Raw genomic sequence first — 25,992 nt, 5'->3', positions numbered from 1 at the left:
TGCGACTACACACCAAACCACCTATCCCCGCGGCGAGTTCGGTGCATGTAATGAAAGGGTCGGCCTGTATAAGTCTCATTATGTGTCTTTTATCGCGTTCCTGAAGCTTGAAGAGCGCTCCCCGACCAGGGCGTGACTCCCCTGATTTTTGGATCTTATAGCGGGCATTGATCGCGTAAACGCTACGGACTGGGACACACTCTAACGATGCGATTGCTTTAGCAGTAACGCCAGCTGAATATAGAGATGAGATCCTCGTCCTTTTATGAGGAGAATAGTGCTTTTTGACCCTTCTAGGGCTTGGTGGTGGTGTAGGAGCCATTGTTGAAAAGAAGGTGTATGGTTTATGGTGGTAGTCGCGTTTTTTCGCGTTTAAAAATAAAAATTAGTTACCTGTTTTCAATTTCGCCCCACTGTAGGTAGGTATCGACCACGAGTCTCGTCAAACAAGCAACTCAAGTAGCTTGTGTAGTAAATAAGTAGCTATTCATTTGTTATATTGAAGCATTTGGTTCTTTCTTCCCCAGGTACTAACTTACGTAGTAGTTGCTCTCTTTGACTACGTTGTTTACTACCCCTATCTTTCTCACCATACATATCTAGGCACGTCATCACATTCATTTGTCACATTGCAAAGCCTACGAAAACACCGTAGTTGATGAGAAACATTCTTCTCCATTAGGGTACTTTCTGGTTCAGAAATACTAAAACTGTCGATTCATTTGCAAAGTTGTAGCAAGTGAGCGGCGTAGTACGAGACATGCAGTATTCATCAGCCCATCTTCTCTTCCTTTCCCCGTATCTGTTGCTCGAGGAGTATTCGACTGATTTTTGACCGTTTCCAGTATTTCATACCTCTTACTAACACCACCCTCAAAAGGCTAGGAGGAGAAAAGGGGACACGCAGTACTAATAATCCCGGATTATTATTTCGTGCCACTACTCAAGTGACTTATGAGCCCATCCTTTTCTTGTTCCCTTGTCCATCCTGCTTGGAAAGACTATTAGCCCATTGCCCCATCCATTCCGACAACGCCGTAAAGATCCATGTCAAGTTCCGACTACGATGCCGTGTATACTAATCACCACCAACCACCAAGAATCAGTCTAAGGAGAAGTTGAACAAGTGTTTCCACCAATGGATCGAAACATTCGTTGACTGACGATGGACCTTAGTGTCGAACAATATACCATTACTCCTTCGCAAGTTTAGTCTGAGTTCGGCGTCCTAGTCCCACAGTAGCAAAGGCTAAACGTCGTTGCCATGTGAGAATTGCCGAAGAGTAGATGCTGTCAACTTTGTTGTACAGGCTGCCACTCTTGGATATGCTTGTTATCCACAAGACAGCAAAAACAGTGAAATCTGTGACGTAATATCACAGTAAAAAGGTATACAGTTGCGAGTTGAGTACTTTTGTTTCTGGGAGGAGCTGTCGTCGGGAATATGTAGTCGTACTTAACCGTCCAATCTCAAATGGAGGCCAACTCAGGACTGCGCAGTCGAGGCAGTCGATTGCCTGCCCCAGTTTTCAGTCCTAGGCCGATAGCCACCACGACTACTGCGGGTAGACGGGGGTCGGCTAGAGGAATGCGGCGAGGTGTGGTCACCAGCATGGCTAGAATGCTGGTCTCTTCCTCCACGCTGCCCGCCGCGACCCGGTGCTCGTCGAGGGCTTCCACGAGGGCCCGGTCGGCGTGGGGTATTGGAGTTGCTCAGAGAAGGAGCAGGAACAGTCTTGGGTTCCGACATAAAAGGAACCGAAACTCGGATCACGCTTTTGCCGTTGGATGTTTCGGGAGGGAATCGTAACGTCTCAGCACCTGTCGCATCAACACGTAGCTTCGGAGGAGCGGGATCAAAGTTTGGTTCTACTGCTTGCCATAAAGCATCAGGTGCTTCGCTAGGAAGTCGGACGGCGGGGAGCGAACCCATCTCCTGCTCTCCGAAGCACTCTTCGGCCATTTCCTTGCTAGTAAAATGACCGTGATTAGGAATTGCAGGACTGAACGAGAATGAAGGTCCTGGTAACGCAACCGTCGCTGGATCGTACTGTTGTACATGCTCTAGAGCAATTCTGCTCGACGAGTCTACTGCCATAGATTTGGTAGCAGCCAAAGTAACCTTTTTACCCATAAGGTTGTTAATCTTATCTTGCCAGTTTGCCTGTGACGCTATCTCATGTGGTTTCTGTGGAATGCTTCCGTAGCCTGCATTTCGGCTTCCAGAACGGGACCCTGCTTGAATTGGGGCTGCAGCGGCAGCGGCGAACGAGACTGGAGCAGGTCTACCAGTTTGCATCAAGGGACTAGTAGTTGTAGAGCTGGTTGAAGGCGGTAATTTGACTACTGGTCGGGTTGGCGGCAAAGACACATGTGGACGATTGACATCTCCATCGAACACCGGATGGCCATCAGCAGTGGGAGGGGGTGGAGTCGGAGACTTCGTTCGCGCATCCTCTTGGGAAGAATGATGATTGGACTGTGATGCATCCCGAAATTGAGGAAAGAATCGGGAGCCGCTTCTGGACTGAGTTGCAGGGCCGGGCGCAGTGGCTATTCCATTGACCCCTCTTGTGGTCGAAGTTCTAGAGGTGCTCTTATACTTTGCAACGTCTAGACCATTTGGACCTTCCGTCTGCGCTATAACCTGATGCTTTGACATATTTTCGGCGGTCGGCTCGTCCATCTTAGTCTCTGTTCCAAGATGTGTGACGAGAGTCGCCTTTGCGCCGGAATCGGGGCGCCAAAAGTCGCTCACAGGCTGCGTAGATAGTTTCGCGGCAGCGTTGATCTTCTTTTGCATTTCCATCGCTCGTCTAGCATCATCCTCCTCAACATTTGAGGCGAAGGACGCCCACGGGTTCGCAGACTTTCCGGATGCTTGTGCCATATTGGAATTGCGCTCACGAGGTGGGCCAATAGGGACTAGGCGACCACTGGATAGAGTCTCAGGACGTGTGGACCGCTGAGATGCAGATCGGGGGGGTCCAATTGGGGCAGGGCGGTGGGATCGCTCGTTGAGAGGGGCTGGATGGGAATCAGGTAGTATTCCTAGATCTGGGTTGAAAGTACCATTTCCGAGAGAACGATCATTACCAGGTGCGCCCCACACGTTTCGAGATGAATTTTGAGAGGCGCCACTCCACGAAGGGAACCGTTCCGGGTGCTGTGGGGCTTCAGGCCATGATGCCTTAGGTTGAGTATTGGGGACTTCAGCAGTTACCTTCTCACCTTGGCTAAAAACTCGCTTATCGTCTCCGTTGATTCGTTGGCTAGTATTCGGTTTTGTACTGCCAGTTGACGGAATAGTGTTTGGTTTTGAATGACCGGCTTCGGACGAGGCCTCCTGAGAAGCCGAAGCCTTCATCTGCAATGCGGGAGGAATGCTAGTTCGTCCGGTGGGTAGAGACTGCATAGAGACCTCACCCTTCACGTCCTTCTTGGCGCTCTTCCGTTCAGGAGCTGGGCCCATTGCCTTTAGCTTCTCAGCAATTCGTGCTTTGCGTGCCTCCTCTTCAATAGCCTCCTCCTCTAATCGACGCTTGATTGCTTCCTCACGTTTCTCACGCATAATCTTCTTCTGGGATTCAAAATCATCATCCACATTAGACTTCGATGGGTCGTAACTAGTAGCATGCATTTGGCCGGGAGAGGCTCGCGGTTGATACGGCTGACTCGAATGGAGCAATGGCGTTTGCTGATTGTTGGGAGGGGAAAATGTTCGCGCAGATATTGGACTTTCAGCACCTGTACCAACAACAGAACCAGAGCGCGATTGAAGCAGGTCAGACGGTGGCAATGGCATATCATGCGGCTTGCCGAGTTTGTAGGCCAAAGTGCCACTAGTGCCGCTTACATTGGAAGAACCACGTCGACGACCGTACGGTGCTTCATGTCCGCCGCTTCTGCTCGTCTGGAAAGCGGCGGAGGGCTCCGCGGGACCTTGTTGATCGTGGTGGTGGGGTCGCTGAAGAACAGCAGGCTGACGGCCATGGATATCATTTCTAGATCCTCTACGGTCCGTTACCGGTTCATATCGTCCCGAGTGTGAGTTGAACAATTGGCTATGGTTGTTGGCATGTCCTTCTCTGTATCCTGATCGGCTGAAGTCATCGGCCGCGATCTCTTTAGTTAGTTGCGGGTTTGCACTGTTGGCCAAAGTAAAATCCCTTGCTGGAACTCGCGAAATCCCCGCTGCCGAACTAGATGCATCTACCTGTCCAGGGGGGACTTTCTCAATGGGCGGCAGGCGTGCCCAGGGAGACTTGGCAGGCGTGGGTGGCGCGGGTGGTTTTGCCACTAAAGTAGGTTTCTCAGGGGCGCCCTTAAGGATGAGGCCTTTTCCTGAAGCTAGAACGCCTGGCTTCACTGAGGGAGATCCGATTGTACTCGTGACTGGTACCGGAGACTTCGATTTGGGTGGTGAAGCAATGGGCTCCTTTTCCAGGGTGGCAGGGGCTATGCTGGGACTTGGGACACTCTCTTCGGCTTGTGGTAATGTAATCTTAGTTCCATCGGTCCACGTTATCGTCTCAGGAGCCCACTCCTCATCGTCGTCAATATCGGCCCAGTTTGATTGACCCTTGGTGTCCTCCGGCCCTAGACGGCCCGCCATATGGATACCGTACTGATTCATCAGTTCTTCATCGGAAAGCTTCTTTTGTTCAGGTTGGGATATAGCTGCCATGAAGATTAGCAAATGGTGATAATGAAGGCTGGCTTAATGTTTCGTTGGGGGATTTGGTGTAGCTTACGCTTATTGCGATTCCATACAGTGTTGGGATCGGGGGCAGTCGCGGGTTTTCCATTACTACTAAGTGTCTTAGTAGAACCGCCCAAGCTGCTGCCGGATTTGGCAACTAGCTTTAGACGCGAAGCAGATATTGTAGGGGTGGGTTGCGGCGTAGTAGATGCTGAACCGGTTGAGTCGGGACGTGATGAAGAGTTCGAAGCCGCCTTGGAGGCGAGAAACGTGCGATTCACAGAAACAGACTTGAAGCTCTGGGGCTTCTTAACCGTGGATGAAGATCGCGCATGATTTTTGTCTCCGAAACGCTTCAGAGGATCTGCCTTAGATGCCTCGGTATCGGAACCGCCACTTACACTTACTTCAGCCGAATGTACAATCTCGTCAACGAGTTCTGCGACTTGTTTATGCTCGATGTCGAAGGGGGTGCCATTTAGTTTGGCATTGGGATAGTTATCATCGTGAGCGTCGGTATTACTGAAATCTGGCTGTGTCTAGATGAAGTTAATAGAAGTTAGTATATAGTTTGCGACGATAGCGCAATGGGATAATTAGGCGTAGGAGAATGATAGGAGGCGAAGAAGAATGGCGAGAAGAAGGCAGAGAAGGAGAGGAATGTTCAGGGCAGAAAGACGTGAATCAGATAGATCAGATTATCCAAAAGATAATAGAAGGCGACAAGCTGTACTTACGAGAGCAAGTTCAGTGTGAGATGCTTCCGGCCTATCGAGGGAAGGCTCGGTAGCCATCATCCAGCTTGAAGAGGGCGTGTAAGAATTAATATTTAGTTTAGGTTACGATCGAAGAATGCGAATGTTTCCGACTCTCGAGTGGGGAGAATTGCTGTTATTGTCGTTAACGTAACAAGTAACTAAAGGGCTGACAATGTTGAAGGTTAGTCAAAGGTGGTCAAGGTGGTCAAGGTGGTCAGTTCCAGGTTAAGCACTTGGCGTCACCGGTTGATAAATTCGAATGCGGTTACTGACCTGAATGCAATTATCGGGACAAATTATTAAGGAAACAACGAAGAAAAAAAAGGGCGAAGAAATTAAACCGCGTTCGCAAAGAAGACGCGACTTAATGCAAAGACCTCGACTCTTCGTATTGGTGAGGGGATAGAGGGGGGGGGGGAGGAAAAGGAAGAAGAGTGTATTGAATTGCAATACCTCAAATGTACAAAGTTTGGTTGTTGCGGGATTGAGAGAAGGCTAAGTCCTAATTTGATTCTCAGCGTCGTGTTCAAAGTTCAAAAGTTTACAACATCCAAAATTCGTTTGGGGCTTGCGCGGGAAAAAGGAAATGTGGAGAACGGAACGATTAGGCTTGGAAGACCGTTGTATAAGAAACGGCTCAGGGCGTAACTATGTATGTTACAGCACATGTATGTAGAAAAACCTGAATGCAGCATTGACTGACTGCACAGTGAGTATCTACATCAATGATACATGTATGTACATGCCAGGTGCGGTTATGGTGGGGAAATTGAGTTGTGGCTAGGTGGGGGGATACTAGGTACATACATATGTATGTATGTAAGTACCATGTAGAAGGGGAATGGGAATTGCTATCAATAACATCCAACGCCTCAAGTGCTAATAACAAGAAGCTGAGTTGACCATAGACTGACAGCCGCGAATTGGCAATGTCGAGACACGGGCAAGACGCGATCAACGTTTGAAGATGGCAAACACCAGGTAGAAATGAAAAATAAAACATACCACTTTGTGTGTGAATCTGGTTGAAAAGCTATTCACAATTTCCTTCAGCTTGATATCTTGTTTCAAGTCAAGAAATTAATTCTGGACAGTTGAAGACAGACGATTGCGGTGTGATTTGTTGAGCACTGAAGAACAATGATCAACGTAAATGAATCGACGTTGTTTATGCAGAGTGCGTGGATTGGAAATAAAGAAAGACGTCAAAGGGATTGATTTATTAAAACTTCCCGCGTACTTATTATATGTATCCAAGGCTGCCTAAGGTACGCAGGCAGATAGGTACTTTTCCAGAAGCACGAGACTCAGTAAATTATGTAGGTACCTCAGGCCCCGCAAGATATCATCATTACGATGAACAGTATTCGATCAGATTATTCTCAGCACACTGCTGAGAATCTGTACGATCAACCAGTACGATTATACACCATGGCCGTTGAATGCCTCTTGTCTTACTTTGAGTAATATAAGCAGGCACTGAACAGAAATGTGTGTGTGTAGGTATATAAGACAATGATACAATGAAGTACCCCTCAAAATAGCACCACGCATTTTACATAGAAGAAAGAAGACATCAGTAAGCACATACAATGATAGTATGGTGGTTTGATCAGACTAGGCTTTGTTCTTGCGTTCTAAAACACCACGGCTATCATATTTGAAGCCTTCTATCTTATGTACACGTTATAGGTTGCTCGAGTTTGTTCCTACTCCACCATCCTTATGTCTCCATAGCGAACTTGGCTTAATGAGCGTTGTTCTTGTGGTGGCCTGTATTATATTAGCATCGATGCTTTCCGCCTCTTTACTATATCCAAGGCAAAAAGAAAACTTACGCAGGTGGAAGTAGTAAGTCATGGGGTATCCAATGACGAGCAGGAGGCCGATTGCGTGGATGATAGCTATAAAACCCCCCCATTAGCATACACATACTTATAATACCAACGTCTTCCAACATCGCGAGACATACGCTTAGCTGTAGCATTATCTCCAAAGTGCTTGGCCTGGTATCTACCGAGGAGACCGGTGGCCTGGATTTTGGGGGCAGGTCCCCGGGGAAGTTTCTCGTAGAAGTTGACAACGCGCTTCATGCGGACGGCATCAGGGGCAGCACCGATGGCCTAATAGACGTCTGTCAGCAACCTTTGGTCCATTGTATATTGCGATAATCCTTCTTCGCATTGCGCCAACCAATTCCCGATGACGAAATAAAACCCATTCCATGGTCCGTGTTCTCTTCCTCAATTGCATCGGTTTAGAGGTCCATGTCGTGATAGGGCCGAGGATTCAGACAGCGCAATATATGGTGAGGTAATACGTACATTCGGCGAAGCAACCTATGGCATAGTTAGCGAGTGATCTAGTGGGTATGTATGTGGAGGAGCCACGGACCTTGGGAGGGATGAGGGTCGAGAGGGCCCTACGAGTGACGAAACTCATGATGGGGAGAGTGTGCGCGAAGAGGGAGCGACGGAAGGAGGTAGTCGAGGAATGAAAAAAGACCACAAAGATATGTCAATTGAGCCGGCGATTGACACAATTGATACGTGGTATTTGCGATATGATGCTTGCTCGAGGGGTTCGACAATGAAAATGAGCTTAAAAGGTGTGAAGTTACTTTTAATTGACGAAAGCACGAAAAGACCTCGTCGATAATAGACTGGTCCGTGCATGGCCCGCTTTAGTGGCAGTGATTGCCGATACAGCCAATCAGATCTTGGTAGATAAATCACCTCAGTAAATACATAATACAACTTGAATAATTGAAGAATCCATGAATCCAATGAATATAGTTATCTAGTACATAAAAATCCAAGGTTATCATATCAACTTTTAGCCTACAACCTACAACCACCACCAGACTGGGAGGGCCCGTATCTATATACCACCACTCCCAAAATGTCATCTTTCAGATCCCCGGCTGTCGCAGCCTCTCTGCTGCGCAGCGCGCGGTTGATCCCTAGCAGACAGGCTTTAGCCATGACGCAAAGACGATTCAAATCCGACGACCCGACAACCTCCCTTACCGAGACGATTGCGCCAGCCCTTCCTGAAGAGAAGTCTCCCAATGCTCCCGACTACGGCGCTCATATCGACAAGGCGACTTCGTATGTTACCCAGTCATGAGAAATTTTATACTTGTGGCGATGAGCGGGCCAGTGGAAAGGGATTGCCGACGCTGACAAGTTATCTGATAGCACATTTACCCCCGTGCCCAAGCGATTAATGGACGGTAGCGAACCCCACGATGCCCTTCCCGCAGCTGTGCTTTCCGGTGCTCCGATTGAACTACAAGCGAGAACCGTTCGGTAAGGGATCAATCCAGCCATTGGGTAATATTTAGGCATACCTGGAACAAATTTGACTGATGAGGCAAATGCAGTATCTACCAACCTTCAAAACCCGCCACACAATCTGGAAATTGGGGTAGTCACCATTGGAGAATGGATTGGGATGTCCTGGCCAAGGGACATAGATGGGAGAACCCTTTAATGGGCTGGCAATCCTCTGGCGATATCATGCAGGGCACCAGGCTTGAGTTCAAGTCCAAGGAAGACGCCATTGCTTTCGCGGAGAAGCAGGGTTATGAGTACTTCGTACAAGAACCGAAAGTACGATCCTTTACGCCAAAAGCCTATGCCAACAACTTTTTATACACACCCAAGAAACTGAAGCTCATCAGGGCTAAGTAGATTACGATTCTAGGAGCTACGGAGCTGGGAGATTAAATCATGCCTTGGTACAAATTTTACAATAGCTAGACAATGGTATCTCAATCATGACCCTGCTGTAATGTGCCTTGTGAAAGGCTTGAAGTCCCGTAGGACATCATCTTCTGATCCCCGAGTCCTAGTATAAAACCTACATGCCGTGAGTGATCATAGCGTCTTATATGCATGTAAGCATAGACGCCCCTAAACGAGTATTCCCACCCTCGACCCTGAAACGCCCAGCTGTGTTCATTCGTGAACTTACGAGCTCCTAACCTTTAACACCTCCTGAAGCATAACGCCTGTCCAATCCTAGAACGCCCATTACGATAGTCTTGCCCTTTCTCCGGCATAGTCGACGATGATTAGCGATTTAGATTATCATCCCGACGAATCATCGAAGCAAGTTGTCCTCGTCCTACGCACTATCCTATGTAGTGACCATCGGCTCGTGGCCATTCTCCGATTCATTTTTGTCAGAGTCATCGCCGTCTAAGCCCAAGTCAAGTCTCGGGGGCAAATCCTTTTTGGTCTCTTTCCGTACAGTGTTCTCGCTCCAAGCCCTCATCTGCACTAAATGGCGGATAGCAGCATCTCTACGTTGTTGTTGACGATCTAGTATTGCCTGATTTACCTTGGTTGCAACATCTCTTCGAAGGCTTGGCTCGAGAAGTGCAGATAAGGAGGGATCTAGTTTATCATGATCAAATACCAAAAGAGACATGGTCTTCTCCAGGTCTTCCAGAAATTGTGGTGTACGTGGAGCTTTGGGACCAAGCTGTGTTTGCGCAAATTCTAGTGCGGGTCCAATGTCGTCTCCTGGCCGTGACTTGCGAATGAGCTCTACCAGTTGAAGGCGCAGAAGTGCAAAGTGGAGCGGCTCATCTTCGTCCAATATCTACTCCATCGGTTAGCTAATGCTGGTGCAAAGACGAGGCATATGGTATTATGGGGGAAATTTTAAAGGTGCTCATATAAAAAGTGGTTGTGTCTCATCAACGGCCCGAAGGCCATATGAGTGGTGCATGTAAACTCGTGTTTTAATCATAGCGAGTCAAAAGTCAAGGATGGATAGTAAAGGGGGCTTACCGAAGGATCGAGTTCGTTTAGGGCATGGGTAGCGTTCTCAATTTCTCCTTTATGTATAAACGTCTGAATTTGCTGTCTGGCCTGGATGGCGGAAGTAGGCTGCTGAGGTGATAAATTTGCCTCGGTTGAGAACTTAGCAGCGGCGTTTGGATATCCAGCGACGGTCAAGTAGTCGAGTATTAAGGCATTGATGTCACTGGAGGTTGCGTCAGTTAAGGCGCTTCTTTCCCAGTAACAAAATTAAAGAGAAATTTGCATTCGAAGCTGCGATATTCAGAAAAAAAGAAGATAAAACGATCTCCGCATGTAATTTTGCTCAGAGAGATTCCCATTGTTTATTTGTTACATCATTATGTTCGCTGCGAAGCGGTGAGGATAGAGGGAGGAAGTACAAAAGACGTACCTCTTCGGAGTTTTTACCTCCTGGACCTGCCTTGTGAAGACATGCGTCATTGATTTTGTGGTCGACGCTGACGAAGTCTGTTCAAAGAATCATTAATACCTTGACCTGGCGAGCGCAAGTCTGAGCCGCAGCTCGGCGTACCATTTTGCGATCTTCAAATCCCGAAGTGCAGCGTGGGTATTGAGGAGAGAACATGCCCCTCTTCCTCTCTGCAATTGAGAGCAGGTCAGAGCCTCGTATTGAGGAGGTCAGATTTAATTAGTGTACAATGATATAATAGTTAAGCGACAAGAAGCAGATGCCGTGAGGCAAGTTTGTATATTTCCGCCAGGAGGCTGGACTTCTTGTGGTTGGTATTGTACATGAATTGGGGTGAAGAAAGTATGAGGAGATGAAGAAAAATGAAGTTGGTAGGTTGGTGTTCCAAGAAAGAAAGCTTGGAAATGTAAAGAGACATTGGAAGAGGGAAAAAAAAAAAAAAAAAAAAAGGAAAAGAGGAAACTTGTGGCTGCGCGGCTCCGCTCCGCGGCTCCATTAGTTAACTTTCAGGCAGCTAAGGCTGTGGCTTGTGTTACCTTGGTGACTTTCAGTACACTCAGTGGGAGTCAGTGCTGTACACAATACAAGGTTACCTAGTGCATGCTAGTCTGATGTATGCATCCAGGAGAGCCACGATTGTGGGTGGATAAATACACACCCCAAGCTCCAAGCCGTACAAATAGTAGGTACGGTACCCTAGGTAGGTATGGCTATACATACGATAGGCTAGTTTAGCTACCTAACTACATATGTAGTAGGGTACAATACAGTACATAATGTGCCTAGAATACCTAGTACCTTTGATTCAACTTGACCTGAAATAGACCTGCTTAATTGGTATCGTAAATCCACAATCCACACGGTTTCTTCTTACTTGTGGTTGGTTTTTTGGGGATCCTCCCTTTTTCGATTCTTTAAAATGGTCTTACTCTAAATATATTTCCTAAGAAACATTTATCATTTCGTTCCGTTTAAGTCTTGGATTTATTGATGTTTTTTTGCATTAATTTCTGATCGAGAAGTTGGGCCAACTTTCATATCCCGCCACCACGGACCTACATAGGACCTACATACATACATACATACATACATACATACACACATCATACATATCATAGCAGTAAGCACATGATACTATCACATTGAACCACACGTGCACTTTATGCTGAAGCTTAACCTTGGAACACCTACCTAATACTTACATAGTATCCTACATAACCCAAAACGCCACACCTTACTTTACACACGTTCCTTTATATATGAGCCACATCGTGGGCATATAGCCATGAACACCGGCATTGGATCCCCTGCCATTGTCGCCGATAATCATGCAGACACCATCGCAAAAAGGGCACATTACAGCCCTCCGTGGGCTGACTTGAGTATCATTGGTATTGCAGGGAGTTCTGGCTCCGGGAAGTCGACCCTGTCTCATGCCATCGTCAGCAAGTTGAACTTGCCATGGGTCGTTATCTTATCAATGGTAAGTCCAATGAGAGATGGAAGGGAGACGGGAAGGGGTTGTGGATTCTTACCTTACTATTCACAGGACTCTTACTATAAGCCACTGGATCCTGAGGCTTCCAGGAGAGCTTTTCTCAACGAGTATGACTTCGATTCACCAGACGTAAGATTCCTTGTCCAGATATTCCATCGTTCTTCTGTTAATGTTCAATCTATAGGCAATAGATTTCGATGCCTTAGTGCAAACCCTACGGGACCTAAAAGCCGGGTAAGGAGTATCCGACAGTGGCATATTTTAGCAAATAATCTTGGCTAGGCTTACTGATTTTTCTTTATTTACTAGAAAACGTGCCGAGGTGCCAGTATACTCCTTTGAGAAGCATCAACGTCTTGAAGAGACGACAGCTATATATTCTCCCCACGTCCTCGTTCTAGAAGGAATCTTCGCCCTGTACGATCAAAGGGTTATGGACTTAATGGACATGCGGGTATGCTAAATGTACTGGACTATTTAATCGTGACACTGCTGATAATCTTGCAGATTTATTGTGAAGCGGATGCGGACACATGCCTCTCCAGAAGAAGTAAACACTACTCCACACTGAAGAAGATTTGAAATTAACTCAGCCATTCTAGTCCTACGAGATGTGAGAGACCGAGGACGTACAGTAGAAGGCTGTATCAAGCAATGGTTTGGCTTCGTAAAGCCCAATTACGAGAAGGTAAGGTGCTAGAAAATCTTGGTGGAAAAGGAGCCCAGACTGACATTGCTATTAGTATGTCCTACCACAAAGGAATCATGCTGGTAAGGGGTCATGCTTTAGTCCATCTCTCTCGTTTTTGGGGGTGTCATATCCACAACACCGAGACTAAATATTGCATTTTAGACATCATCGTGCCCCGAGGTATAGAAAATAGGGTTGCCATGGGTAAGTTGTGATGCCTAGAGCAACGCGTATACTATCTATACTTATCATCACAGCTATGGTCACCCAGTACATCGAAAAGAAGTTGGTAGAGAAATCAACACGGCACCGAGCAGCTCTTCGAAGTCTTGAGGCCGGATCTGACACAGAGCCCCTTTCAGATCGGGTTATCATTCTTAAACAGACTCCCCAACTCAAAGCTATGAGTACCATAATCCAAGACATTGATACTTCAAGCGAGGACTTCATATTCTATTTCGATAGGGCCTCATGTCTACTAATCGAAGAGTACGTGGAATACGATATCGGCCACATTCTTGCCATCACTTGCTAATTTTTCTAGGGCGTTGAACAATGCTCATTTCAAGGAGTTAACAATCGAAACCCCCGCTGGAAATCGATATAATGGGCTTGCCCCCAGGGGCGAGGTCAGTGCAGTCCTCATCCTTCGTGGAGGTGCCGCATTCGAAGCTGGACTGAGGAGAGTGATACCCGATGGCCGAACCGGACGCCTTCTTATCCAGTCCAACGTTCGAACTGGAGAACCTGAACTTCACTACTTAAAACTTCCTAAGGATATCAACAAGCATGACAGCGTCTTGCTCTTGGACGCCCAGATGTCTAGTGGAGGCTCCGCATTGATGGCTGTTCAAGTCCTCGTAGATCACGGAGTCCCGCAGGATCGCATCGTATTTGCAACATACTCGGCCGGCTACGTAGGCGTTTACCGTCTGACGAAGGTATTCCCGGAGATCACTGTTGTTATTGGCAACATGGTTCCCGACTTCGAAGACAGGTGGGTTGAGAGGAGATATTTCCGATGCTAAGATATACGGTAGGCATAATCTCGAGTACATACCTAGGTTTTCTTCGTGGCAGCTTGACGTCGGGTCTGCGGTCACAGAATCGTAAGATAACGTACCTTTACTGGAATTTGCATATAGAAGAGGGTTCCAGAAGATATATAAACATTTTTCAAGTATTAGGTATCTATATGGTTGTTAGATGTACCTACGTGCTAGTATGTAAATTTGCTAGGTCTCTAATGATGGCTCATATAATACCCCTGAACATTTCGAATAGGTCACATACTACGAACCTCACTGCTAACTGCAGAGACCAAGCAAACATCATTATGCTACTCGTGATGATGGTAGTAGGAAAGATGAAGAATAACTTCCATGAACGTCATCTTTAAACCGAGCCTCTATGCCTACCGAGTCTACGCCATCCCCATAGAATATGATATTTCCTTGTTGTGTGACTGGGTATCGTGGAATCCCCTGGGCTTGGTGGAGATGTCGGAATGGTCTAATGGGGGACCTCCGCCATACGTGTGACCAACTTACTTGGCCTCGAACAACTGGACTAGCTCATGGGAAAGTCAGGGCAGCAACTTTAGAATATCCCACAGGAAATAAAAGGCTAGGTCGTTCGCATACTGCACGGTCAATGTGGATGCCTGTGCAAGTACCTTGCGTCTCTTTACCTATTTCCAAGTTCAAAATGTTCCTCTTCCGTCACTGTCGAAGCGCCTCGTTTAGCAGAGGCCGTGCATTCGCATCACTGGCCCCTCACCGTGCCCGTCTCCAAAGCACGCCAACTATCATCAAGCCCTCCAATCTAGAAACCCAGAAGGGGTTCCTCGAGCCACGGAACCTGGAAAAGGCCGTCGGTGCTCTCCACAGAGACGGCCTTGTCGTGGTCGAGGAAGCGATCCCCCACGACGCACTGGACAGGCTGAACACGAAGATGGTGCAGGACGCACGAGTGCTGCAGAGCCGAGGCGAAGACGGGCCCTTGAACTACAACACGGGCAATCTGCAGCAGGACGCCCCGCCCGTGGCGGAGCACTTCAGCCCGGCGATCTTCACTAGTACGTGGCCCTGGATGATGTCAACTCCCCCTTCCCCCAAATAAACACGCTTGCTCAACGTTGTGCTGTGGACTCTGTAGACCCCATCGCCACGCAAATAACCACCAGTGTACTTGGCCCTATTCCCAAATGGACCTTCTGCTCCGCGAACTCAGCCATGCCACCACCCCCCGGGGGATCCCCCTCCCGCCAGCCCGTGCACTCCGACGCCGACTTCCAGCACCCGGACCACCCGTTCGCGCTCGTCGTCAACGTCCCGCTCGTCACCATGACCCCCGCGAACGGGTCGACCGAGATCTGGCTCGGCACGCACCGCCGCGACGCATCCAGCCAGGAGGGCGCGCACGGCGAGCGCGCCAGCGGCCGCATCCGCGAGGACTTGCTCGCGGCGCGCCGGGAGGTGCGTCCGCCGTGCCAGCCGGCGGTCAAGAAGGGCAGTATCGTCGTCCGCGACCTGCGGCTCTGGCACGCGGGGATGCCTAATCTGGGGAGCGAGGTCCGCGTCATGCTGGCCATGATCCATTTCGCGCCGTGGTATAGGAATCGCATGCGGCTTCAGTTCGCCGAGGACATCAGGCCGGTTTTGGAGGGGCTGGAGAGGGAGGGGAGGTTGGGGTTGGAAGTCCCTGTGGACTGGGTTGGTAGGGGGGAGGCGCTGCAGGGGTATTTGAATAGGGGGTTTGGGAATAGTTATGACTTTGGTCAAGCGCCTTAGATTTTGGGGAGTGGATGGGTGAGGAACTGGGAGGGTTTGATGAGTTAGAGTCTGCTATAATCTAACAAAGAAAAAAATTAACACCGTGATCAATCTATTAGTAGTCATTCAGAAAGTTCCCGAATGATTTATCGATCAATAAGAAGTAGGTACCTATAAGAAGCCATACGACGTTCAGCGAGAGTGCTTATTCTAGGTACGGAGGTATTTGATAAGTAGGTGAATCATGCGCGATTTTCCTGCCTAGAGTGCTGTTAGATATATCGGTATATACTACCTAGATATACTAGAAAGAAGTACAATGAAATATCAGTCATTCACCGTTTGGCATAGCAGTATAATCTGACAAGTGACTCATATGGAGTCTCGGTCTTTGGATAGGTAAGCAACTTGATCATCGCCTATAATGTACTGTGTCTGTACCGCGTCTGAATATAATTGTGCTTTTTCTAACTTGTCAGCCGCTCGAGCCAAGGGTGTAGAGGGCAAATAAGAGCACTAAATATTTGTCCCGCGAGCAGGGGAGTGCGAGGGCCGGGCCATGCGGGTTGCTAGGCTGCAACGGGTCATCTCGATCGTCTTCTCTAGCGGCGTGCTGACGGCACAGGAAATGAAGGTTCTATTTAAGATTTCCTGACTTGACGCTTTATAGAGCTGAAGAGCTGACCATGATTCAGCGAGCAAACGGTTGATTGCACAAGGTCTTCTACATTTCACGAGCAAGTCAATTTAATAGGTAGGTACTCAGGGGTTGTAGCTCTTCCCGCTTGGCAAAGCCGATAATGATATCTACCCGCAACATCTGCACGGGCATCATCGCCGTAGCGGTACAAGCCGCTGGTGTTCTAGCTGCCGCTGTCTCGTCACCGCCTACGGTTGACCTTGGGTACGCCACCTACCAAGGCTATTATAACGATACGTTCGACCTCAATATTTGGAAAAGGCAAGCCATTTATCTTTGATAGTGAGATTAACCAAAGTACATACGTTAACGTTCTACTGACTAGCGTTCGTTACGCGGCACCGCCCGTTGGAAAGCTGCGATGGCAAGCTCCCCAACCTCCTCTCAAGGGCAACAGGGAAATTGTTCCCGCTATCGACCAGCCACCATTATGTCCCCAATCGGGGGCTTTCGGTGTTCCTGATACCTATGGGTTTAACTCCGCGCTTGGCAACGAAGATTGTCTCTATCTCAATGTATACGCCGCTCCCAACGCCTCTAACTTGCCTGTCTTGCTGTGGATACGTATGTAACCCTTTCCCCCAGTTGGCCCCATCAGGCCAGCCTCATGAATTCGCTTCATTCTGACCTATGAGATGTAGACGGAGGTGGCCACTCGGTATTCGGAGCCACGTACGACCCAAGTGCTTGGATGAATGTCAACGAGAACGGGTTCATCACTGTTGAGATTCAATACCGACTAGGGGCATTTGGATTCTTGGCCTCGGCCGACATCAAGAACAACGGTCAACTCAACGCAGGTCTTTTGGATCAGCGGTTTGCTCTCGAATGGGTCCAGAGACACATATCGAAGTTTGGCGGTGACGCAACCCGCGTCACGATCGGAGGCGAGTCATCAGGTGCAGGGTGCGTCCTTCATCATGTGATGGGCTATGGTGGCGAGGAGACGGATATCTTCAGCAATGTGGGTAGGCCCCTGGATGCTGAGGAGGAGGACCTCTTGGATATGCTAACTTACAGCTTTCGCATTTAGGCCATTGCTGCTAGCCCATACCTCCCGGCAATACATTGGTACAATGATACCGTCCCTACGAAGCGGTACAATCGCTTCGCTGAACTAGCTGGGTGTAGTAAAGAGTCACTGAAGTCAAGCAACCATTCAAGCATCTTTGACTGTTTGGTGGCCACCGATAGCGTTGTACTGCAGAGAGCTAGTGGCACTGTCTCGACGACTCAGGGCACCTTCGGTACCTTTGGTTTCTCGCCTGTTGTCGACGGCGATTATATACAAGAACGACCAGCTGTGCAGCTGTCACGCGCAAAAGTGATTGGAAAGAGACTTCTCGTTGGTGTGCGTACTCTCCTTGCATTAAGACTCGATATGATACTGATCAGGCACAGAATAACGCCAATGAAGGTGTACCCCTGACTAACCCGCAAGTCAACACAACATCAGCGTATGACGACTTCATCGCCACAACTTTTCCGTCGTTGTCGCCGAGTGACACTACCTTGCTTCGCAAAGTATATCAGATCGACGATTTACCATGTGATGATGACTTGCTGTATGACACAACAGGTAGCAGAGGGCCAACAGCGCTATGCAAGTCTGGGATGGCCATAGGGATACAGCAGGCGGTGTTCAACATAGCCGGCGAAAACGAATTCGATTGTCCTGCCCAGTGGCTCGCCGAGGCGTTCAGCTCCGGCTCACGAAAAAGCTGGAAGTATCAATACTCTCTCATGCCAAACTACCACGGCGCTGATCTAACCTCCTACTTTTCTGTGGGGGCAGAGCTGCCGAACGCGGATTTTATGCGGACGATGCAGAAGATATGGGGCAGCTTCATCATTCACGATACCCCCGTTATCTCGGCTTTGGATGCGACTGCGAAGCGAGACAACGCGACGGTCCCGGCCAACGCAGATGGTAGCATCAAATGGCCAGAGTTCACTCTAGAGTACCCAATTCAGATGAATCTGAACACCACCGGGGGAGACGTATCCAGAATCACTGTGCCTCCTTACTTGAAGTACAATGTGCGTGGCGGACCGGGCATCGTAAACACCTTTAGCCTCACCGATGCCTTCGCATGGGAAGGTGGTCGTGGTAAACGTTGCGACTTCTGGCGTTCTGTTTCGGAAAGAGTCCCTCAGTAAAAGGGGTGGACAGATAAAGCTGCAGCTCTTGGGTAGGTACCTACCTACCTACTAACCTAACCTTAGGTAAGTTCCATGATAGACATTCAGATATATTTTAATCAATAAATATTCCGTGTCATCTCATGTTTGAGCACGTGTAATTCCGTATGTGTGATTCATTGACATATGCCATTTGAGATGTGATGTGTCGAGAGCAAGAGGGGAAGTAAGTTGTGTTAGTGAGAATACACAACTAAGGAAAATTGGTAAATGATTCAGACCGTCAACTTACACAAGCTAATAATAGAATCAGTAATATATGAGTATGTAGCAATAACTAAATAATCAATTTTGAATAATGACTCGTCATTAGGTCTCTAACCGCCTGATGTATTAGTGGCTGGCTATTTCTTGTGATCAATTACCAACATCAGGAGCCCTCTTTGTCTTGCGCACGCATAAATAGGGGGGAAGGTAAGCAAACATTTATCAAAAAATCACATATAAACCTCCGTAGTTGAACTCAAAAAGATCAATGAACGACATTTACATATTCGCCCTTCATCTCACCTGCCTATCTCGTTCTTAAGCAATACCAGCTGAACACCACGTACAACTTAAGTACACAGCCTCGCGACCATGTCATTCAGCCTTGACCCACAGGAAACTTGGTGGCAGCAACATCGCATACAGGTTTGGGAGTACCCGAAACTGCCGACCAAGAAAGAACTCATATACCGCCTCTTCAGAGCCGCGTATCCTGACGGCGCAGTAAGTCTTGTTCCAACCCTGGCTCCCTCCGTGTGTCACTCTGCTTTGCCTCAGCCTCACCCCCTTGGCATTTTGCCTTTGTACGCGTATGCAAGGGGTGGTGTCTATCAACTGTTGCATTTCTTTTTTTAGCATGCGTTCTCCCTCCCTTCATCCCTATTTTTCCCTCTTTATAAATAGTATATGTCATTCATACAGGTACATTGCAGTAACTAAAATAATTACCTCATAGTTCGTGAACGACGACCTCAAACTAGCGGAATTAAGAAGCAAGGAGGTCATCTGGAACCGGATATTGGTCGAGATCTCCCAAGCCTATAACAGCATCCCAATCTTCCTCGAGCGACTCGAATACCAAGAACCCCGCTTGCAGCGAGACGTGCGGAAGCAGGAGCTGGTCCACAGGTACTACCGCGCGCTGGTGGAGGAAGCGAGAGACGCCATATTCGTCTCGCAGAACGGGCGGTACTTTGAGTTCCGATGCATGGAAGAGCTGCTGGTCCGGCACAGACAGTTCGATCCGCGGGGTTGGAGGGGGGAGGTGAAGGGGTTCGTGATCCCCCATATTGATGGTTTCTCCTTCGTCAATGAGGAGATGAAGTCGAAGTCTGGGAGCCAGACTGCGACTATAGTAGCACAGATTCGGGAAATAGAAATGCACACCGATAGGTATGGCTGATGGCGAAGTCTTATGTATTTATATACGAGGAGTACTACGGAATATGATATATGGAAGCGGAGAAGGCAGACGGACACAGAATTAATTCGCTGAGGGATAATTCTGTAATAGGGGTAGGGGGTATTGGGAATAGCGCTAGACTGAACAAATGATGAGTTTTCTTCTTTTGCAACCCGTCTAGCGAATTGTGCAGTATATGCACATTACGATCTCAGCCCACCATAATCGAATCAGCAACAACTAACCCCACAACATGTGTCCTATTTCAAAGTCTCCAGTAACTAGAGGGGGCGTAATTTGTCCTGGAATTGAGATCATAGCCTATCGCGATCAATATAAGAAGAATGGCCGTCAGAACCAGCTCTTCTATCTGTCACCGGGTTGATAACTCTCTAGCCACCATCCTCACCTCCCATCCCCTACTCAAGCGTCTCAAGCCAACCCCGAATAGCCTCATTCACCTCCTCCGGCCCCTCAATCATAGCCCAATGCGCCGTATCAACATCCACTCTCGTCAACCTCTCAAAATGCCTCTCCATCCCCACCGCCAGCTCCGGAACCAGTATATCATCCCTCAGCGCCTGCACAAACAGCGCCGGCATCGTGAACCTATGCCCCCCACCCTCCTCCTCCTCCGCAATCGGCAGCTCATCCTCGTAGTTGATCCTCGCCGTGCGGTACCAGTTCAGCGGGCCCCGGAACCCGTGGCGCGTATACTCCGCCACGTGGCGGTCTAGCTCCACGCCATCTAAGAGGGGGGACGGCCGCAAGCGCGGGAGCAGCGCGAAGTCCATCCCGCTGCACGGAGAGAACGCGCGCTCGCCCTCGGGCGTCGCGCCGCCGTACGCGCCGACCAGGAACCGCCGGATCTGCCGCGCGCTCTGGATCTTGCGGTCGGTCGACGGGTCCCGCATCTGCAGCTGGTACCCGAACATGCGCAACTCTCCCGCCGCGATCCGGTCGGCGAGATCGGTGTAGTTGAGGCTGGGCGGGATGTACGGGAAGGTGATGGAGAAGATGGCTTTGAAGAGGCGGGGGTGGTAGATGGCGAAGCGCCAGACGAGGTCGCCGCCCCAGTCGTGGCCGCCGAGGATTACTTGCTCGGAGGGGACGAGCTGGTCGAGCAGGGAGGCGAGGTCGTCGGATTGCCGCTTGAATGAGAACTCGGCTACTTCGCTTGGTGAGGAGGTGTAGCCGTACCCGAGCATGTAGGGGGCGATGACTTGGTACCCAAGTGAGGTGAAGAGCGACACTTGGTAGCGCCAATCGTAGGGAAGAGACGGGAATCCGTGGAGGAGAAGGACGGTGCCTTTGGGCTTAGAAGAGGGCCTGGCGCGTAGATAGCTCCATGTGTTGGATCCGATAAGGGATGTGTGGCGGGAGTGGAAGGGTGCGGGGACGGGTAGTCCCTGAGAAGCCATGATTGTAGATATGACAAAGATTGGGATGAGAAATCGCAATGAAACCATCATGCGTGCTTTCAGGAGTCATAGAGTACTGAATTCTAGGGAGAGCCAACGCAGAATTTATACTCCCACGTTCGATATTATCTTGGTAAAATAACACCGTGTTGACAAATGCGTGCATTACAAATCTAACTTCGCTCCGGCGGGAAGACACTCCGTGTTCCTGGGACGGAGCTGCAGAAAACTCTGGGCAGCTTATTTCCTGCATAAGGATATCGTGTTGATCATCACTTATGTGCATCGTTCTCCGCTGGGCCGTTTGATGAGGTCAAACCCAAAAGGGGGTGGAACCACCTTCATCATTGCAAAGGGCATCATGAAGTTATCGACAAGGGGCTGCTACCATAAACAGGAAACGTCCCCTATCTATCAATAAAGTGAATCATTACCTAGGACAGACTTTGGATGCAGTTATTATACACATTGCTCTTGAGATGGAACCAGGTGAAGCCAGAGTAATAGATATGGATGGGAGTAATTCTGACCCCTATCCTCTCAGGTGACAATGTTGATATCTCGCATATGGATGGCTAACATGATAGTATCTAGCAGTGCAGTTACTAGACTCGTATCGTGTTTCTACTCGCATTTTGGATTGGATATGCGAAAAGACTGTGCCGCATTAGTGTCTCTGTTTCCTCCCCTTTCTAGAAAGGGGAGTATGCATAATCCAACTACGACCCAACTAGTACAGCCTGATTCAAGATCTTAAATGTAATTTTAAAGGCTTGAATAACTTTTAGTTTTAAACTCCTAATTGTCTATTGCATCAGTTCGACTGCTGTTGACTTTTTCGATAGTTTTGTCGAGTAGATGGAGGCGACAACTCATTTCAGGGGTAAACATTCAGGGGTAAGCGACGCGACGGATGACTCACACAAAGCCACAACCAATTCAACAGAAAATGCGGGCAGTTCGAGATGAGGGGTAAATATTTCATTAGAGAATACCTAGATAACTATCCTGACGGGAATAAAAAATTGCTGTACAAAGTTCTTGGCGAGCTCTCTCTCGACCCCTATTTTCGGGATTGTGGGTCCCTGGAAGGTTTCCAACTACGATCGACTCTAGCAAATTCGAATCAAAAAGGGAATATTTTTGATGCATTATTCAAATATGATTGTTGACCGCCGTCAGATCATCAACCTGACTTCCAGGAGTCAAGATCAATTTGTTGGCCGCGGACATACACCACTGTGTTGATAGATCGACCCGCCGGCCGCCTAGCACAGGCCCGGCAGCGACGATGGGCTCTCGACCTCCAAGTTCTTTTGCCTGCGTCCTCTGGGGGACTTTTCAACGTCCCCACTCGGTCGAAGACGGAAGGTGTCGTAGCTGATGCTGGGATCGTTGTAATTGGCGTGGCTAGCTTCGATGACTAAGAACACGTCCTATGCCAACGGCTTTTCCCTATAATAGCGAGAAATACAGGTCTGCGGAAATGATACCATTTACCCCTTGATGTCATTAGCAGCCTTTACGAATAAACCCATCATGAACGTGATGATATCAATACCTCATGGATAGGCGAAGCTGACTCTGGTCTGCGTATGCCGTGCAGTCTTACTAATTTAATGTAAGGGACTTTCTCACCAAGTTGGGTATTGGGCGAATTTGGAGGTCGGCGATTTTCCAAGCCGACTCAGCTTCGCTCCGGAATAACCATGAGACTCGAGACCTTTGGAGCATGAACCGAAGATAGGCACGGAGGTAAAACTTCCTCGCATTTCCCCATTACTATAAAAATAAAACTTTTCTAGCCCGCTTGCTTGCTATCTATCTCCTCTCCTGTCGTGTAATCCCAGGACTAACAGATATAAATGAACTTCATTGTTCGACTCCCACTCCGAACACCGGCTGATATCGACGTCTCTTGCTTGCTGTAGGTATGTGTAAACTCTTCGAAATTCTAAGAATGTAACTAACACGAGGTCCTGTAGATTACCCCCATTTTCTTTCTAGTGTCTCTAGAAGCTCATCAGATCTGTCGACATGTTAGCAAGAGTACCTAGTATTTAGCGCGAGGGTTAGAAAACATGCCTCGCCCAAAAAGACCCCTCTTCGCCCAATCCATGGCCATCAAGACTCTTGTCCGGACGCCCACGCTTTGCGCGAAGTATACACTCCTCCACGCATAGACAGCCCACAGACCACCGGTAACGCCCCATCCGCCTCCGAGGTCGAAGACAGCGGAGTTGCCGACGTAGGCCAGACTGCCTAGATGGTGGTACTCGAACGCCTTATAGCATGCCTCATCTAGGTCGCCGTCGCGGATATCGTTTGCCCGTAATCCAGCAGCGGCGTGTGCCAGCTTGTTGAACTTGTTGGCAAGATAAAGACCCTGTTGGTTGGCTCGCTGGGCGGTAGCGGGCAAGGAGGTCAGCTTGCTGTCGATCTGCTTCAGTAACTCTCTAAGCTCGCCGAAGTCTAGCGTGCCGGACTGGTCCTTGTCAAATTGCATGAATAACTTGTCAAGGCGCTTCAAATGTGCTGCTGCTTGTGGGAAACGTCGCTTGACGTCCAGAGCTACGGCGCGCCAGTCACGGAAGTGAAGTTCAACGGTTTCCGGGTCCTTTCCTAGTCTGAAGGCGTGCCCGCGCAAGAAAGAGACAACGTTGTCTGCGACGTTATTTTGAACAGTAGAGCAGTCACCAATCGCGTAGACATCACCAAGAGGTGTGCCGTTAAGTCGTAGATGAGTATCAGTTTCTAGTGCATGACGATTGTTCTGTGCTGGACCTAGTTTCGCTGCAATTCGTTGGCAGAGCTCGGACTGAGAAACGCCCGTGGACCAGAGGCAGAAACCCATAGGGAGTTCTTTGGTAACAACGCTGCCGTCTTCAGCCCTTTGTGTGAATATGATTTTGTCCTCCTGCACCTCCTTTACTCTCGAGTTGACGAGAACCTCGACTTGGTCGCGAGCAAACCGGTCCTCGGCGTATTTAGAAAGCGCCTCATCGTACGTATTTAAAATGTGTCCACGGCTTTGTATTAAATGTACCGAGATCTCGTTTCGTAAGAGTCGAGGGAATCTCCTAGTCAAATCCTCATTCAACAAATCAAAGAGCTCCGCAGCGAATTCCACACCTGTGGGGCCTCCACCGCTTACTACAAATGACAGTAGTCTCTTACGTTCGTCATCGGCCGTTGTTGGCAAGCAAGCGAGTTCTAAGTTCTTCATGACTTGGTTTCGGATCATGCGAGCGTCGTTAATGTCCTTGAGGAAGAAACAGTTCTCAAGACCAGTAACTCCGTGGGGGTTGGTGACCGATCCGACTGCAACAACCAGTTTATCGTATGGCACGTAGAACCTAGTTTCTTTACCCCTGGAATCTGTTTGTGAAACCTCGACTAACTTGTGGGAGAATTCAACGTCTTCTGCTGATGCTCGAAGATAATGCCCGCCAATGGGTGAAAGTATCCTGCGGATGGGCTCGACGAGGCTTCGCAACTCCAGAGTCCCGACAGTCGCGGAGGGCAGCATAGGAGTAAATAAGAAATAATTTTTCGGGCTGATAACCGTAACATGGTAGTCTTCGGGGTTCAGTTGCTTAATCAGCGCAACGCTCCCCCATCCACTCCCCAAGATCACAAGTCGTGGCTTGGTCTTCCTCTTTTTCGCTTCTTCGTTATCGTCATCGTCGAGGAGAGCTTCTATGATAGGTAGGTTTTTAGGGCCTCCTCTACGAGGATTCAGAGCAGCTTCGGAGACTTGGCAATCTCCAAACGTAAGGGCCGATTCTTTATATGTGGTGGAGTCGTATATGAAGAAAGCTGCGAGTAACACTCCTATGAACCCAATCCCAGTACCAAGTAAAGCAGCTGAACGGTATGCGAAGTTAAGAACGACGGATCGTCTCTGTGGGAGGGGTTTCCCAGATAGTGTGCGAGCAATGGTATTCGAGGGACCTAGCCATTGTGTAGCTTTCGCGAAAGTATTATTGCGTTTCGAGGGGTTGGGTCGAGATAGGATACCGAATTGAGAGGCATGAACGCGTTTAGTTAGTTTTATTTGTTTTAATAGAGCAGAAGATGTAAAGACATAATTAGGAGAGCTTTGTCGGCTGGCACGAAGAGCAAAAGCCTTGGCAGCTCCTAACTGTGACGGCATCGTGACTATTTCTAGTTTAGGGTATCTCAAAAGGTATTATTAGGAATTACACAAAGGAGCGACGATAAGAAAGACCATGCATATCGACAAGGTATGAATATGGGGAATTCAACGACTTTACTCTTTTAAAAAGGGGAGAAGGGAAAGAAAACACAAGTATTGGACTAATAGAAAAGAAGAAATATTGTGAAGTTGTTTAAAAATAAAAATAATAATAAGCTTCAGGGTCGTGTAGGAAAATGATTGCATGGAGATCTCGTCTCTTCGGCGCTTCCTTGGCCAAACTTGTGTTACTTGTGTCACGTAGTTTTCACTTTCATAGAGTGCGTCATAATTGGTAGGGTGGGACTCCGATTGCTGTGCCGCCTTGCTGGGTAATAAATACCTGTGGGCCCCTTACCTTATCCGTGACCCACTTTACATCCGCTAAACCACCGAAACTTTTCAATCAATTAG

At 48.6% G+C, this 25,992-nt stretch overlaps 10 protein-coding genes across 10 annotated transcripts; 5 read left to right on the top strand and 5 right to left on the bottom strand.

The window, feature by feature from the left end:
* Positions 1–1,097: 1,097 nt before the first annotated feature.
* Positions 1,098–5,815, bottom strand: GGS25DRAFT_43891 (uncharacterized protein). Its single transcript, XM_049258715.1, has 4 exons — positions 5,734–5,815; positions 5,440–5,626; positions 4,755–5,241; positions 1,098–4,680 (listed from the first exon to the last, which is right to left on the bottom strand). The coding sequence occupies exons 2-4, from the start codon at positions 5,497–5,499 to the stop codon at positions 1,487–1,489; spliced, it is 3,741 nt and encodes a 1,246-aa protein (XP_049121646.1). The 5' UTR covers positions 5,500–5,626; positions 5,734–5,815; the 3' UTR covers positions 1,098–1,486.
* An 861-nt stretch (positions 5,816–6,676) lies between these two features.
* On the bottom strand, positions 6,677–8,062 carry GGS25DRAFT_471218 (mitochondrial F1F0 ATP synthase subunit F Atp17). Its single transcript, XM_049259319.1, has 5 exons — positions 7,855–8,062; positions 7,785–7,799; positions 7,433–7,583; positions 7,299–7,364; positions 6,677–7,233 (listed from the first exon to the last, which is right to left on the bottom strand). Exons 1-5 carry the CDS (start codon positions 7,900–7,902, stop codon positions 7,208–7,210), a joined length of 306 nt encoding a protein of 101 aa, XP_049121645.1. The 5' UTR covers positions 7,903–8,062; the 3' UTR covers positions 6,677–7,207.
* A 299-nt stretch (positions 8,063–8,361) lies between these two features.
* GGS25DRAFT_517154 (ETC complex I subunit conserved region-domain-containing protein) lies at positions 8,362–9,155 on the top strand (the record flags this gene model as incomplete). The annotated part of the gene is made up of 3 exons (XM_049263336.1): positions 8,362–8,570; positions 8,661–8,771; positions 8,846–9,155. 3 exons carry the CDS (start codon positions 8,362–8,364, stop codon positions 9,153–9,155), a joined length of 630 nt encoding a protein of 209 aa, XP_049121644.1.
* Positions 9,156–9,218: 63 nt separating this feature from the next.
* GGS25DRAFT_471213 (CTLH/CRA C-terminal to lish motif domain-containing protein) lies at positions 9,219–11,143 on the bottom strand. Its single transcript, XM_049259318.1, has 4 exons — positions 10,807–11,143; positions 10,666–10,742; positions 10,263–10,458; positions 9,219–10,071 (listed from the first exon to the last, which is right to left on the bottom strand). Exons 1-4 carry the CDS (start codon positions 10,858–10,860, stop codon positions 9,604–9,606), a joined length of 795 nt encoding a protein of 264 aa, XP_049121643.1. The 5' UTR covers positions 10,861–11,143; the 3' UTR covers positions 9,219–9,603.
* Positions 11,144–11,461: 318 nt separating this feature from the next.
* Positions 11,462–14,088, top strand: GGS25DRAFT_471210 (uridine kinase). The gene is made up of 11 exons (XM_049259317.1): positions 11,462–11,824; positions 11,911–12,187; positions 12,254–12,331; positions 12,387–12,436; positions 12,512–12,656; positions 12,710–12,752; positions 12,805–12,890; positions 12,946–12,973; positions 13,056–13,097; positions 13,151–13,382; positions 13,438–14,088. Exons 2-11 carry the CDS (start codon positions 11,990–11,992, stop codon positions 13,919–13,921), a joined length of 1,386 nt encoding a protein of 461 aa, XP_049121642.1. The 5' UTR covers positions 11,462–11,824; positions 11,911–11,989; the 3' UTR covers positions 13,922–14,088.
* Positions 14,089–14,600: 512 nt separating this feature from the next.
* GGS25DRAFT_517151 (uncharacterized protein) lies at positions 14,601–15,685 on the top strand (the record flags this gene model as incomplete). Its single annotated transcript, XM_049263335.1, has 2 exons — positions 14,601–14,970; positions 15,051–15,685. The coding sequence occupies 2 exons, from the start codon at positions 14,601–14,603 to the stop codon at positions 15,683–15,685; spliced, it is 1,005 nt and encodes a 334-aa protein (XP_049121641.1).
* A 647-nt stretch (positions 15,686–16,332) lies between these two features.
* GGS25DRAFT_471195 (putative carboxylesterase) lies at positions 16,333–18,772 on the top strand. The gene is made up of 5 exons (XM_049259316.1): positions 16,333–16,628; positions 16,693–16,931; positions 17,009–17,331; positions 17,401–17,718; positions 17,769–18,772. Exons 1-5 carry the CDS (start codon positions 16,468–16,470, stop codon positions 18,525–18,527), a joined length of 1,800 nt encoding a protein of 599 aa, XP_049121640.1. The 5' UTR covers positions 16,333–16,467; the 3' UTR covers positions 18,528–18,772.
* Positions 18,773–18,868: 96 nt separating this feature from the next.
* GGS25DRAFT_471194 (uncharacterized protein) lies at positions 18,869–20,131 on the top strand. The gene is made up of 2 exons (XM_049259315.1): positions 18,869–19,280; positions 19,513–20,131. The coding sequence occupies exons 1-2, from the start codon at positions 19,149–19,151 to the stop codon at positions 19,957–19,959; spliced, it is 579 nt and encodes a 192-aa protein (XP_049121639.1). The 5' UTR covers positions 18,869–19,148; the 3' UTR covers positions 19,960–20,131.
* On the bottom strand, positions 20,071–21,380 carry GGS25DRAFT_527438 (alpha/beta-hydrolase; the record flags this gene model as incomplete). The annotated part of the gene is made up of 1 exon (XM_049265089.1): positions 20,071–21,380. One exon carries the CDS (start codon positions 21,378–21,380, stop codon positions 20,379–20,381), a length of 1,002 nt encoding a protein of 333 aa, XP_049121638.1. The 3' UTR covers positions 20,071–20,378.
* A 1,453-nt stretch (positions 21,381–22,833) lies between these two features.
* Positions 22,834–25,988, bottom strand: GGS25DRAFT_43487 (FAD/NAD(P)-binding domain-containing protein). The gene is made up of 3 exons (XM_049258687.1): positions 23,466–25,988; positions 22,942–23,409; positions 22,834–22,882 (listed from the first exon to the last, which is right to left on the bottom strand). Exons 1-2 carry the CDS (start codon positions 25,534–25,536, stop codon positions 23,393–23,395), a joined length of 2,088 nt encoding a protein of 695 aa, XP_049121637.1. The 5' UTR covers positions 25,537–25,988; the 3' UTR covers positions 22,834–22,882; positions 22,942–23,392.
* Positions 25,989–25,992: the final 4 nt, after the last annotated feature.

Source organism: Hypoxylon fragiforme (assembly GCF_022984875.1).
Source record: "Hypoxylon fragiforme strain CBS 206.31 chromosome Unknown GGS25scaffold_1, whole genome shotgun sequence".
NCBI classification, from domain to species: domain Eukaryota; kingdom Fungi; phylum Ascomycota; class Sordariomycetes; order Xylariales; family Hypoxylaceae; genus Hypoxylon; species Hypoxylon fragiforme.
This window is presented reverse-complemented; position numbering and strand designations above follow the sequence as displayed.